The 15,205-nt window shown below is 39.7% G+C and overlaps 1 protein-coding gene across 1 annotated transcript; it reads right to left on the bottom strand.

Moving 5' to 3' along the window:
- Positions 1-12,536: 12,536 nt before the first annotated feature.
- Positions 12,537-13,172, bottom strand: LOC113693810 (large ribosomal subunit protein eL32z-like). The gene has a single exon (XM_027212515.2). It carries the CDS (start codon positions 13,104-13,106, stop codon positions 12,705-12,707), a length of 402 nt encoding a protein of 133 aa, XP_027068316.1. The 5' UTR covers positions 13,107-13,172; the 3' UTR covers positions 12,537-12,704.
- Between the last annotated feature and the right edge of the window lie 2,033 nt (positions 13,173-15,205).

The following is a 15,205-nucleotide window of genomic DNA, read 5'->3' as shown; positions in this document are numbered from 1 at the left end:
TGAGTTCATCCGACTTCGTCAAGGGGCGCAGTCGGTAGCAGAGTACGAAAGACAGTTCACCCGCTTATCGAAATTTGCCCCTGAGTTGATTATAACGGAGCAACGGCGGGTCAGGCGTTTTATCCAAGGTTTGAATGTCGAGATCCAGAAGGACCTCGCAGTGGCTCAGATTAACGTGTTTAGCGAGGCCGTTGAGAAGGCGCAGCGGGTAGAAAGCGCTAGACTTCAAGTGAGGAACTTCCAGGCCAAGAAGCGAAGTTTTCCTGGAAGCAGTTCGGGACAGGGGGAGAAGGGTGTTCCTCCCAAGTACGGACGGGGGTCTGGCGGTGGACGAGTGGGAGTAGGCAGAGGGACTCCGGCGAGGGGTGGCCAAGCTAGGCAAGGACAAAGAGGTAATTTTCAGGGTGGCTCAGCTTCAGCACCTCGCGGTCCCTGTGGGCATTGTGGGAAACCAAACCACACGGAGGATAATTGCTGGAGGAAGGAAGGGAAGTGTTTACACTGCGGGAGCGCAGACCACCAATTGGCCACTTGTCCGGTCTTAAAACAAGATGGAAAGGGGAGTCAACAACAGCCGAGAACTAATTCTGGACCTGCCAAAGGAGAGGGGATGAAACCTAAAGTCGCGGCTCGCGTGCATTCATTAGAGCCCCAACAGGTCCTAGACTCTTCCGAGATCATAGAAGGTACGATCCCTGTATTCCACCGCTTTGCCAAAGTTTTAGTAGATCCTGGTGCCACTCATTCCTTTGTTAATCCTGCTTTCATGTGTGGCATCGATATAAAACCTGCTAGTTTACCATACGACCTAGAAGTTAGCACACCTACGGGGAATCAACGTTTGGTTACTAGTATGGTTTATAGGGATTGTGAAGTTTGGGTAGGAGAGAAAGGTTGTTAGGGGATTTAATTAGTCTGTCCATCAAAGGGTATGATGTAATTTTGGGTATGGACTGGTTAGCCAAATATAATGCCCAACTGGACTGTAAAACGAAAGTGGTAGAATTCCGCATTCCTGGTGAGGCAACCTTAAGGTTGGACATAAGGGGTAGGTTAGCCTCATCTGCTTTGATTTCGGGCATTAGGGCTAGAAAACTGCTAAGTAGATGGGCGCAAGGATTTTTAGCCTTTTGATTAACAACCCTACGGATAAGTTAAAGGTGGAGGACGTGGCCATAGTAAAAGAATTTCCGAATGTATTTCCTGATGAGTTAGTAGCCCTACCTCCGGAAAGAGAGATAGAATTCAAGATAGATCTGCTACCTGGAACCTCACCTATCTCCAAAACACCATACCGAATGGGCCCTACAGAGCTCAAGGAGCTAAAGTTGCAATTGCAAGACCTTTTGGAGTAGGGATTCATTCAAGAGAGTGGATCTCTTTGGGGAGCTCCTGTCCTGTTTGTAAAGAAAAAGGATGGAACCTTGAGGATGTGTATTGACTACCGGGGCCTGAACAACGTCACGGTTAAGAATAAATATCCACTGCCCCACATTGATGAGTTGTTCGACCAGCTGCAAGGAGCAGTGGTCTTCTCAAAACTGGACCTCCGACAAGGGTACTACCAATTGTTGATTAGGAGGGAGGACATTCCGAAAACCCTTTCAATTCAAGATATGGGCATTACGAATTCGCAGTTATGCCTTTCGGACTAACCAATGCTCCTGCCGCCTTCATGGACCTTATGCATAGGGTTTTTAAGCCATATTTAGACCGATTTGTCATTGTTTTTATTGATGACATTTTGGTCTACTCCAAAACACGCGAGGAGCATGCGCAGCATTTGAGAGTGGTGTTGCAGACCCTAAGGGAGCATTAGTTGTACGCCAAGTTTAGTAAGTGCGAGTTTTGGCTGGAGAAAATCGCTTTTCTAGGGCACGTAATCTCCCAAGAAGGTATCTCGGTTGACCCGACAAAAGTAGAGGCCGTGACCAATTGGAAGAGGCCAGAAAACCCCACAGAGATCCGTAGTTTTCTAGAGCTAGTTGGGTATTACCGACGTTTCATTAAAAACTTCTCCAAATTAGTAGGACCTTTAACTGACCTGACGAAGAAACATGGTCGGTTCGTATGGAATGTGTCGCGCCCCATTTTTTGATAAATAAATAAAATGTGTTTTAAAAAATGTATTTTTGTGATTGAAAAATGAATTTTGATTTTAAAAGAAAAGTGGGTCTAAATGGGGGTTTGAGAATGCGACGATTTGACCCAAAATTATAGTTTAAAAAGGGTTTTTAAAACTAAATACGGAGTCGCCACTTGGTAATGAGTTAAGGTGTACCAAGTCACCTAAAAAATGTATTTTTTAAAGAAAAATGGGAAAGAGTAGTAAGAAACCCCTTTTAAACCACTCCTAGTCCACGTAAACCAACGAAAAAGGTTCGGGAGTCACATTTGACGAAGGGGAAGGCAAGGATAAAAATCCAAGGCACCCCTTCGACCTAGCCAAGGCTAGTTGCGTGATTTAATCAAAGTTTTTCTTATTTTAACCAAAGAATTTATTACATTTGGATGCACTACATGAATGCAAAAGAAAGAAAAAATGCAAACCTAAATTCTAAAATGTCTCTTGTAAGGTTTTTGGTCCCAACCACATGAATTGTGGCGGCCAATAAAGGAAAACCTTATAGAGGTCGATTAATGCAAATGATAGCTAAAGTGTAAGTGTGCAAGTGTATAAAAAGATGCACGTGTGAAATTGTATGAAAAATTCAAGTGTTTGTGTGCAAGTGTATGAAATATAGTGATAAGTGCATATAGGTGTAATTAAGCGCAATTTTGTGAATTAGGAATCAAAAATGAACAATAAGGAAAGGAAAAGTGATGAGGAAATGTGAATTGAAAAAAAATGAGTAAGTGATAAATGAGAATGAATGAACCTAAAGGAATGCATCAGGTCGGGTATGGGAATGACTCCTAACTTTTTCGACTTCGATTTTCCCTTTGATTAGAAAGCAAAACTAGCGTGCTAAGGCTATCGAGTAGCCACACTCGCTCGTTTCCCTTATCAAAAGGGGACTCTTCAGGCAAATGTACCCTAACTAGCATGAGATGCAAGACCTAAAGTGAGGGGAAAGGGGAATCGAGGAGCATGCAAAATGATAAAACTAAAAAAATGCATGACATGTAATGAACATGCAAACATGTACTAACGAGGGGAAATCCCTAAGGGTCTAGCATTGGACTAGCCCATTCTATGAATTCCGACCAGCGTTGGACTAGTGGAAACGTACATTCATCCATTCCATTCATTCATAGATATGGAAAGCGAGTAGACATGCCAAACACTTATAAACACATAGCACATAACATTTAGCATGCTCGACTAGATGCAAGGCCCTAACAAAGCAAATTAGCACGTAGCAACTAAGCATGCAAGACACATAAGACAATTAAAGTCCTAACTATTACATTTGCTAGCTAGGCACACGTCTTCGATAGGTCTTCATTGAATGCTCCTCCAAGCCCTATCTATTACATTCACTAACTAAAACAAAAGGGGGAAAGGGAAAATGGACCAAATTGCTCGCCAAAACCCTATCTATTACAAGCCAAGAGGTGTACACATACCCCATTAAAAGAATAACTTAATGAAAACAAAAAGTAAATGACATAAGTAAAAGGAATTAAAGAAAAGCTAGGAAAGCAAAGTAGACATGCAATTCACTTAGCACATTGGATCACATAGGAGAGACAAAAAGATAAAAGAGATTATACCGCCCCCTTGGAATGGTGTCCAAATGAAAGAAAAATGGCTTCAAAACAATAAAAAGGTCACGGTACCTCAAATAGTAAAGTATAACAAAGTCACCAAATCTCTCCTAATTGCAATTTAAATGAAATCAAACAATACATAGTTTCCAATAAAGGAATCCACCAAGGACCCAAATGCAAGCATTAATCAACCATTCAAAGCCAAATGAAACATTTTAGAACTCAAAAGGTCCATGAGCATGAAAAAGTCAATTAATCAACTTATTTAGGGAAAGTAAGGAAAATGGGTCACCATAAGTTCATTTAGTCACAAGGTTCACAAATCCATGCATTAAGCATCACCTTAGCAAAACATGGTAACCCATGAAGGCAAGCAAGCAATTGAATTGAAACATTAGTGCTGCCAAAGACTCAATTGCAAGAAATTGGAATGTAGTTGGGCCATAGGGGAATTAGACAAGAAGCAAGGGGGTTGAAACGCAATTTTAAAAAAATGCCATGCATGCAAATGAAAGCTTCTCGGCAAACAGGTTTAGCTTCTATCATTTCTGCTACAATTTTCGTCGGAGAGCTTCTGCAACTCTAAATAATCTTTCAGCAAACAAGATTCACACAGCATTTCCAACTAAATCCAACTAAGCATGGCTAAAACACTTAATAACAATGGAATTCTTGGAAGCACTTTCTTGCAAGCTTCATGCAAGCTACAAAGGAAAGGAAAGAAAAACAAGTTTCAGCAAACTACTTCAGAAATCTTCTTTTCCTTCCGCCCCATTCTCACGCAATTCCTTATGCATCCTTGACATATTCATGCAAGCCAACCAAAAAGAGACATGATCACATTGCTATCGAGATGCAATATCAGCTTGGAAACCAAAAAACAAACAAAAGACTAAGATTATGAAGCATTGAGTTTAGCAGGCTGATATATTTTCCAGCAACGTTTAGGCATGTTTCAAGCTTTTCCTTAAATAAACACACAAACATCAACGCCAAACATTCCATCTCATCCCTTCAACACCAAATGAAACAAGCAAAAGATGTCTAAAAACCAGTTTTGTTTGTTATTGCCGGGAGAGGGGAAAACAGCAAGTTGGTGCGTAACCTTTGTCCTGCTGCAAAATCCTTTTTTACAGCTTGATACTCACATGAATGGATTGCCGAGAACATTGCACAACATTCATCATTTATGAATCAACTCACACACATCTTTAAACATGAATCTGTCCCCTAACCATCCCAACCGAAAGCAACAAAGAAAATGCAGCAAAAGAAACTCAGCCGCAGCCTACATTCATACCACTTTCACTCGTACTTGATAGACTTAAGACCCAACCAGAAAACAAGGAAAAAAAAACAGGTTCTGTGCACATTGTTATAATATCTCAGCCTAGCCAGAAATTCAGCAGTTCAAACAAAGTAAAATTTCAATCTCAGAATCGCAATCCTCTTTGTAAAATGCAACAAAACTTAATCAAGCTTCGAACTTGAATTTCCAGCCACGATATCTATCAAGGATTTCATCATTCAAATTCAGAAACCTGTTACAACCTCTATGGGTTTCATTATTCAAACCACAAATTTTGCAATCCAGTTTCCCAAAACAACATAGATCAGGCTACCCATACCTTCTACGGCTAAAATCCATCATCACATTGCAAAGACGTAAAAGAAACAGCAACCCAGCAAAACATTAAGAATCAAAATCTGATGAAGATCATAAAACCCAACATGTACAACATAACTAAAAACATGTACAACCTGACTGACCCTTTCATCAAAGATAGAACCCTTAGGAAGACATGAATATCAGAGACAGGAGACCGGCGAACCGATAACTATATCTCGCATCAATTTGCTAACAAAACTACAGGTAACAAGAACGAAAAGGGAACCTTACGGTTGACAGCAACAATAGCGGACTCCTTGAGAGATGATCGGGCTTCACAATAGATCCACGAAACCTGCTGCCACCTTGGTGAAGGGAAACGCAAGTGAAAATATGGACTCTTTGCTCTCTTTTTAGTTTTTCTCTTCTCCGCTGGTTCGTCACTCTCAGCTTTCTATCCCGCAAGGTGGTTCCCTCTTTCTCTTGCTCTCGGCTGCCCCTTTCACGCTACCTCAGTCCTCTCTCCAATATCTCAGCCCTTTTTCCCTTTCCCCCAAAGCTGCGTTCTTTTCTCTCTAGAACCCTAGTCACTTCCCTTTCTCAACCAGCCGTCCCTTTCTATCCTTCCTTTCTTTTTCTTTTTCTGTGTTTCTATCTTCCGGATCCTCCCTTTCTGGTTTCTCTTCCTTTCCTCCGTTCTTCCCTCCGCTATTTTCTTTTCTTTCCGATCCTCCCCTTGGCGGCTTTCACTCCTCTTAGCTTTTATATGGGCAACCCCCCAACCCTAAAACTCCAGCAACTTCCCCTATATTTGCAGCTAAGGAGCCGCCTGATGCTCCTTTGCAAGCTGCAACAAAACGCAGCTTGTATGAGCGACATTTCCCTTTTTTTTTTTTAACAACTTGATAATTACAGAAATGATAAAATATAATATAAATAATAATAATAATAACAAAATTACACAAACCAGGTAATAATAATAACAAAAACAAAAATAATTTTAAACAAAAAACTAAACAATAAAAATGGCTATTTTTCAATTTTCCTTTTTTCTCTTTTCTTTCTCTTTAAATAATTAGAACAAAAATAAAAATAAAATGACAAAAGCAAATTAATTAACATTGGATAAAATAAACTAAAAACAACAAAAATGCAAATTCCACTTTTCCCCTTTTTCCATTTTTCATTTTTTTTCAATTTTTCATTCATTTTTCATTTTCATTTTTAAATAATGAAACTAAATCTGAAACAACTAAAACATATTTTTTGAACGTTTTTTCTTTTTCCTTTGAGAAATTCTACGCTAAAACTTAAAAATAATAAATAAAAAAAAACTAAAAGCAACCACGACAAATGAGAATAAAAAGTAAAAGAAATTACACCAAAAATTTGGTGTCTACAGAATGCCCGATGTGAGATGAGTTTTCAAGAACTAAAGAAAAGGTTGACCATGGCTCCAGTGCTAGTCTTGCCAAACGGAGTGGACGGATTTGCTGTGTATACTGACGCGCACGAGAAGGCCTGGGTTGCGTGTTAATGCAGAACCGTAATGTGATCTCTTTTGCCTCTAGGAAGTTGAAACTTCACGAGCAAAATTACCCCACCCACGATCTGGAGCTAGCCGCCGTTGTTTTCGCGCTGAAAAAGTGGAGGCATTACCTATATGGGGTAACCTTCGAGGTTTACTCCGATCACAAAAATCTTAGGTACCTCTTCTCACATAAGGAATTAAACATGAGGCAGCGACGGTAAATGGAATTTCTAGAAGATTACGACTGCATAATCAACTACCATCCAGGAAAGGCAAACGTGGTAGCCAATGCCTTGAGTCGTAAGGTTCAAGTAGCGGGTTTGATGATCAAAGAGTGGGATTTATTAGAATCTATATGTGAGTGGAGGCCCTGTCTTAGGAGTCATAAGGTGAGTTTTAGTAATGTTACGGTGACCTCCACTCTCCTGGAACGCATCAAAGAAGCGCAAAAGGAAGATTTGATGGTAAGGAAGTGGGGAGAGAAAGTGGAGAAAGGAGAAACAACGGATTTCAATTTTAGTCCTGAGGGTATTTTGAAATACCGGAACCGAATAGCGGTGCCGAAGAATGAATCATTGAAAATGGAGATTCTAGAGGAAGCTCATCGGTCCAAGTATACAATCCATCCGGGTAGTAGCAAGATGTATCAAGATCTGAAAGGAACCTATTGGTGGGACAATATGAAGAAGGAAATCGCGTTGTACGTGCAAAAATGTCTTATTTGCCAACAGGTAAAAACGGAACATCAAAAACCATCGGGTCTATTACAACCCCTTGAGATACCCGAGTGGAAGTGGGAAAACATCACCATGGATTTCGTTTCAAGTTTACCGCAGACGCAAAGGGGACACGATGCCGTTTGGGTGATCGTCGACCGATTAACCAAATCGGCCCATTTCTTGCCGGTGAATATGAAGTACTCCATGGACAAGTTGGCCCAGTTGTACATGGATGAGGTCGTAAGGCTACATGGCATTCCAGTCAGTATCGTCTCCGATCGAGATCCACGGTTCGTATCTCGGTTTTGGCAGAAGTTCCAAGAAACCCTGAGGACTAAACTTAACTTGAGCACGACCTATCACCCACAGACAGATGGACAATCGGAGCGGACGATCCAAACTCTCGAGGACATGCTACGGACTTGCATTCTAGATTTTGGAGGCAACTGGGGTCAACACATGACCTTAATAGAGTTTGCGTACAACAACAGCTACCATTCGTCGATTCAAATGGCTCCATACGAGGCACTATATGGACGAAAATGCCGGTCACCGATCTACTGGGACGAAGTTGGCGAAAGGAAGGCACTAGACCCAGCAACTATTCCATGGATGGAAGAGGCTCGAGAAAAGGTCAAGTTGATATGGCAACGACTCCAAACAGCTCATAACCGACAGAAGAGTTACGCCGACAATCGAAGAAAAGACTTGAAGTTCGAAGTTGGAGACCATGTATTCCTCAAGATCACACCCTTACGGAGCGTCATAGCAGGTAAAGGAAAGAAACTCCAATCGAGGTTCGTTGGACCCTACAAGATCATCCAGAGGGTAGGAACGGTCGCGTATCGATTAGAGCTGCCGTCCAGTCTCTCTCGAATTCACGACGTCTTCCACGTTTCGATGCTCAAGAAGTACTATCCCGACCCATCCCATATCCTACAACCAGAGGAGATCGACGTAGATGAATCGCTTGCTTATGAAGAGAAACCTGTCCAAGTGCTTGACCAGAAAGTCAAAGAGCTAAGAAACAAGCAGATTCCGGTGGTTAAGATACTGTGGAGAAACCATGGGGTAGAGGAAGCTACCTGGGAGGTAGAAGAAGAGATGCAAAGGAAATACCCTGACCTTTTCGTGAGTTAAGGTGAGAAATTTCGAGAGCGAAATTCTTTTAAGGGAGAGAGAGTGTGAGAACCCGTAATTTTCTCATTATTTTTTCTACGGTTTATTATCGTTAATGGCATGTTTTCTGCATTTTCTTATTTAGGAAAAGTTTCCCGATAATTTTATGAGTAAATATAGTTTTTAGATGATTTTTCTAGTATCGGTTAGTTTTTGAAAAATTAAGAGCGTATATCGGACGTGGGACCTACTAGTGCGGAAAATTCGGAAAAATTCGGCCAACTAGGTTAAGTTTTGGATACTGGATTTAAATTACCAGGTGTTATGAGATAATTAGAGGTTGTTATATGGATTGGTGTGAGAGGAAACAAAGAGATATGTATGCATTAAATAGGGTGACAAGTGTCACCATATGGTTGGTTGTACTTTATGACCACTATTCATTTTCTTACCAATTGACCAAATAAATCAAAAAATTACCAAAAATTCACCATTTTTCTCCTCATCTTGGCCGCCCACTTCAAGCAAAGAGAAAGGGAAAAGCTCTTCAAATTCTTGCCTCCATCTTGCTCAAATTCAACTAATCAACCATTTGATCTTGTATTTGTTCCATAAAACCTCTTCACTTAGTGTTTGCGAGATGTTTGGTGAAGTTGTTTGGAAAGCTAAGGTGACTAGTTGCTCTCTCTCTTGTGTTGCTAAGGTGAGTTGTGAAGGAACCTCTCTCCTCCACCTAATGATGTTTAATCCATCATTTGTGGTAGTCTAGGATGTAATTTTGTGGATTATATCTTGATTTTTGGTTGAATTGGTGAAGTTTTATAATTATTGGTGATTTTTCTGTTTTCATGTGATTCTTATTATGTGGTCATGTATGATGATTGGGAATGATAATTAAGGAAACTAGAAGGTGGAAAAAGTGGTTAATTGCAGAAAATTTCTGTTTTGGAAGAAAAATTGAAAGTTAGGGTTTCATTATTTACATTCTGCCAGGCACAGTACCTCATAGTTAGAGGCCAAATTGGCCTTGGGTTAAAATATGAAAGTTTTAGGGAATGATATTTTAGAGATGGCTACAAAATTTCAGGCCAATCGGAGTAGCGTATCCTATGAAAAGACCGAAATACCCCTACTGCCCTGGTTTCACCCAAACTTGAGAATTGCTTCTGTAATTGGTTATTTTGGCTGGGAATACTTCTGATTTGGTTGTTGAGGTCTTCTGAGGAAATGTATCCTGATGTCTTAGCTTTCGGATGGCTTTAGAATCACTTGATTTGGACTTAGGTAGCCTGAATTATAGTTCGTTAACCAGAATGTGGTTTGTCCACCTGTTTTTACGGTTCTGGTTTAGTATCTTGCATTTTTGACCTAGTTGTTCTATGAACTGGACTAAGTAACCTTCTGTAATATTGTAGCCCTATCTCTTAGCTTCGAAACGGTGTATCTTACACCTCCATCCGATAATCGTAGTGCCATTGGTGCCAAAACCACAAAATGATGTCAAAAACTATTTTTTTGGATTGAAGTTTAATTCCATTTCCGGATTTTCCTGGTTTACTCTAATGCTTATATATTCTTATGGAATCTTGTTTTGAGAGTATTTAGAATTGGTTATGACTTGTAATCGAGTCTTATTGTACTTATTTGACCATGTTAGGACGTGACGGTGGTGCAAGACACTCTGAGGTGGAAGTGCATGAAATATCATTTGCTTGATTGGTGAGTGTACTACTCACTTGTTTGTTTACCATGTGGCTTTGCTATATGTGAACGTGATGCCTTGAAGGCTTAATTGTGCATTGAAATTGATTGAAGTGAGGGTGTACTTGATCGCCCTCACCTCCTCTGATATTATTTATAGCGGTCTATTGTTTCACTGTGATACTGGAAATGTTCATGGAAAAACTGGTGTTGGTGTCGTTTGGACGAGTATCCAACGACCTTTACTGTACTACTGAGCTCAACCCCATTGGTAGTCGATTGAATCGAGCCAGCGAGGGTTTGGTCGTGAAGGTCGACGAGCCATGGGGACTGTTATATGGAATCTTGTAGTAGTGAGACTCTTGATTTCGGTATACTCGAGTATTACCAAATTGCTACTGTTTGGAGTTCGGACCCGGTAGGGGTATGTTGGGTGGAAGGAATGGAAGTAAAGTGGAGCCTACGGTTGGTTACTTTGTAAACATTGACGAAGGGTCAATGAAGTCCGATCAAGTATACGAGCGAGGAAAGGGGCTCTTGAGAGCCGTCCGTATCCTTTTACCATTTTGTTAATGTGTGATCTTGGTTTATTTCTTTCTTGACCGCTTTATGCTTATGTGACTTGGTTGCTTATGTGATAGTATACCACTGGGCATAAGCTCACTCTGTTCCTTTTGTTTTCCTTATAGGAAAATAAATACTTTTAGACTGGATTTGATAGTTGGTTGCCGAATTGAGCTAGATGTACATAGCTTTTGTATAGCTCATTGATTGAAACCCTAAATGTACTTTTGGGTCCGATTTCTCTTTTGATTTGGCAAACCGTATATGTATAAACTTATGGGATAATTTTGTATGCCATTTTGGTTTGTAAATGTTGAATTTCAAGATGTGTATGTTTGCGTGATGTTTGACCGGATTTTGACGTGGCCGGTACTATTCATGACCAGCTCCAATTTTTGTTTTTTTTATTTTGTGATTTTGACAGGTTTACGCGCGTTAGTATGTTCCGGAACGTATTAGATCGATGTGAACTGAACCATTAGTCCTAGCGAGAGCTAGGCAGGCAGTCCGCTAATCCCTTTGGTTCGCCTTAGGGGAAGGTGGGGCTGTCACATTGACTATATCTAGAGTTGCAAGCATTGTATTGGGGTGATTCTTATACCACTTTGAAGCTAAAAGATAGATATACATTTGGCATGTGGACATCAAAGTCCAGTTTAGTCATTTTCCTAGTCAAAGTCAAAATACCGAAGTGCATTTTTATGGTCGAAAGCTGAAACAAAGTTATGACAAGTTGTGAGTATTTTGGTCACTTATCGGTCCATAGAGCTCCAAACTAGATGATTCTTGATGCATTTAAAAGATAACTCAAAGGGTTACAATTTTATGTTTTATACAAGAGCTAGTTCAGCCTCCATCATCAAGAAAATATCAGTTGAATTTAGACAAAAAACATAGCAAGGATGAATTCTGCCTAGAAAGTGTAAACCTACAGAAGCAAAACGTAGTGCAATACGTGATCTAAGGTCGCGTATTCGAGGTCGTTTTTTCTACTGCAACTTGCTCTGCAATTTGTTTTGCTTTCACACAACCCTTCCAACTCATCTACAACTCAGAATTTCGGTTGTATCTGACCAAGAAGAGTGTGGAAACTTGGAGAACAACTCTTGGTGAGTTCAAAAGCCATCTTTGCCAACCAAGAAACAACTCACCTTGAGCTTGAATCCTCTATAAATAGCAGTCTTTGGAGACCATTTCGAGAACTTTGGAAGGCTAGAGAAACTCCACAAAAATCTAGTCTTCACTAAATTTTCCTTAGTTCATTAGTTAAGGTAGTATAGTATAGTCAGTGTAGTTTTTCCTTCTTATATTTGTAGTTAGATTTGGATGAAGAATTGAGGAGCAAAGATGGAGAGTTAGAGAGCTTATATGACAAGGGTGATTTCTCTTCTATCACTTTCTCTTTTGTATTTAAATTCATGTTTAACTATAACACAAGTTTGAATCTTGTTCTTCATATTTAATTAAAATTTACGCCCAGAGTATCGATGAACTTACTATATCTTGTTAGTGATGTTTATTTGGTTATTTGATGACATTATTTTGAGCAAGTTATTTATTATTTATTTTTTTAACGACATAAAAATAAATGCACTAACCATATTGTATATCTATATGCATGAGACATTATAGAACGCTCTAAACCATCTCATCTGTCAAAATTACAATGTTACTAACAAGGGATAGCGTAAACAAAAAGGCATGATAATCAAAATGAACCAAGTTCAGCGCATGAAAGCCAAAAAGCTCATTCATCCTCCTGGCTCCGCAGCCTAGCAAGCTTGTTAGTAACAACAACCTCTAGCTGAGCTACATGCTCCACTATCTCTTTCCTCTTCTTTGTGGACACATTGTGTGCAATCTCAGCACAGTAAGTCCTGTTGTGCATCATCAATAACTCAAGCTCACTGACATTGTGCACAACAAACTTCTTAAAACCATTGGGAAGATAATGGCGAGTCTTCTTATCAGATCCATACCCAATATTGGGCATCAAAGTGCATCCCTTGAACTTTCTCCTGACCCGAGAGTCAATACCCTTAGGCCTGCGCCAATTGGTATTGACGGAGATTTTTCGGTCGCTTTGGGGTCGTTTGAACTTCTTGACCCTCTTCTTCACTATCTTCTTCGAAAGCAAAGGTACCGCCATCGCTGCTGATTCTTCTTACCTTTTCCCTCCTTAACTGTGGATTAGGGTTCTGCAGAGCCGCCCAGGTTTCGAGCAAGTTATTTATTATTTTTGCTTTTCTAATCATGATTAATCAGCCAATAATTGTGATAATCTTAAGGTATTAGGTTTGTAATGAGAATTGGAATTTAACACTAGTTCAAGAAAGTAATAAATCTACGGAGTACACTCACGAGAGTAGAGGTGCACCTTTGTGGGTTTAGTGACTTGTTTCATGTAATTTTATAGAAGAAATGGCCTTTTAGTTAATTTCATGACCACGAGAGTAGGTATGGCTTAACTATAAGTATAGTTGATTCACTGCAAGAGTAGGTTTCATATACATTAGGAAATTACGTCATAACTAGCCAAGATAATAGCATTCACTTAATCGGTAATGTCATCTGTAAGAATAGTAAGGAATTCCATACCTCTAAGAGTTTTTTATTATATTTTTGTTACTTTTATAGTGTAGATTTAATTTCTTGTACTTGTAATAGTCTAAATAATGAAATAGTTCAAAAAACATTGGTAATTGACAATCTTTCCCGTGGGATCGACACCTAATACCTCTATACTCAATAAACAATTCGTATACTTGCGAAAAATTGCGTGTAGGGTATTTAAAAATTTATAAATGTAAACTTTGGCTATGGATGAGTTAATTATTATATGCATATCCCACACTCATCAGTTACCAATGCCTCATGATTGTGAGAAGTCAAAACTGGATCATTCAGCCCATAAGAGACCACCTCTGTGAGATGTGAATTGAGCTTCATTGAATCTACAACAAACTATCGGAATGACCTCTTGCACGACCTTTGACTATCTTCACTAGTTAACCCACCACATATTGTATTAATCACTCTAGCTAAGTGGTGATCAAGGTCAGGGGGCCAGTCTCGAGGCAATCTATCCAATTCCCAATGGTCCCATGGACAATGTTCAAAAGGTCTCTAATCTTGTTGTTTATCTTTTCATCAGTCATCCCGCTAATCTTCTCATCGATTGTCACAATGGTTTTCTCTTAAATCCTAACACTGATCTTGTTTGACAAATGCTGAAGATAACCTTATTTGATCAAGTTTTTCATCTCTCTTGAGATCATCTTATATGCATAGTATATAGGTTCGCATTTCTCTTCTCTCTCTTTTCGATCATCTTAGGAGCAGGTTGGCCTAGATTCTGCTGCTCTATAATAGCCAGAATATGAGATCGAGTAGTATTCAAAAGGGTATGGTCCCTATCAGAGATAGGAGGTTTACCCTTTATTAATATGATCAAAGACACTTTGGAATCATGCCCAGATCCTTCCAAAATGTTTGATATATTCTTGGCTTGGTTGGCATTTCCCCTCCAATCAAAAGAAGCCTGGGCAAATTCCCATTTCAGTGGATTGTAGTTTTCTCCTTTCATAAATTGATATGTTCTTTCCCAAAGCTCATCTAATGTTGAAGGATAGTTTTGGTGAATCTTCATAGTGAAGGCCCCAAGCTTGAGCCCATGGATAAAAAGTGGCCATGGTAACTTGCTCCTCAGGATCAGGATGCTTTCTTAGGCAAAAGGAGCCAGATATGATCTCGGAGACTAGTCGAGTTGTTGTTTTACACTCATCAAGTAGGCTGAGATCTTGGTTATAGGTTAGGGGGAGACAAACTACTGAACAAATTTGTTCACGAACTCATCTGATGATGAAATATTCTTTGGCTCCAATTTCTAGAACTATTTACAGGCATTCTCTTGTAGAAGATAAGGAAAAACTTGGCACATCACAAATTCTGAAACCATATAGTTGGGAAGTGGAAAGGAAGGCATGAATATAGTCCTCTAGATCTCTTTTACCATCATAGTAGGGGGTGTTATGTAGATTAAAGTTTAGGGGGAAAACTCTCTTATTAATCTCTTGGGTAAAAGATAGCGCTCTCTTATAGTCCCTATAAAAATTGAAACTTCTTTTAGATACCTCACTAACTTCTCTTTTCTTAAAAGGGTTCTTCGTAAAAATCTTAGAGATTGCGGGTACTCTTGAAACAGGCTTATCATTGTGCCTAGGAGGGCTATCCCTATTTCTTCTTGGT

This window comes from Coffea arabica, chromosome 6c (genome assembly GCF_036785885.1).
Source record: "Coffea arabica cultivar ET-39 chromosome 6c, Coffea Arabica ET-39 HiFi, whole genome shotgun sequence".
Taxonomy (NCBI): Eukaryota; Viridiplantae; Streptophyta; class Magnoliopsida; order Gentianales; family Rubiaceae; genus Coffea; species Coffea arabica.
This window is presented reverse-complemented; position numbering and strand designations above follow the sequence as displayed.

Coding starts and splice junctions, on each gene's coding strand:
- LOC113693810 (XM_027212515.2), bottom strand. CDS start 13,106: ATGGCGGTACCTTTGCTTTCGAAGAAGATAGTGAAGAAGAGGGTCAAG.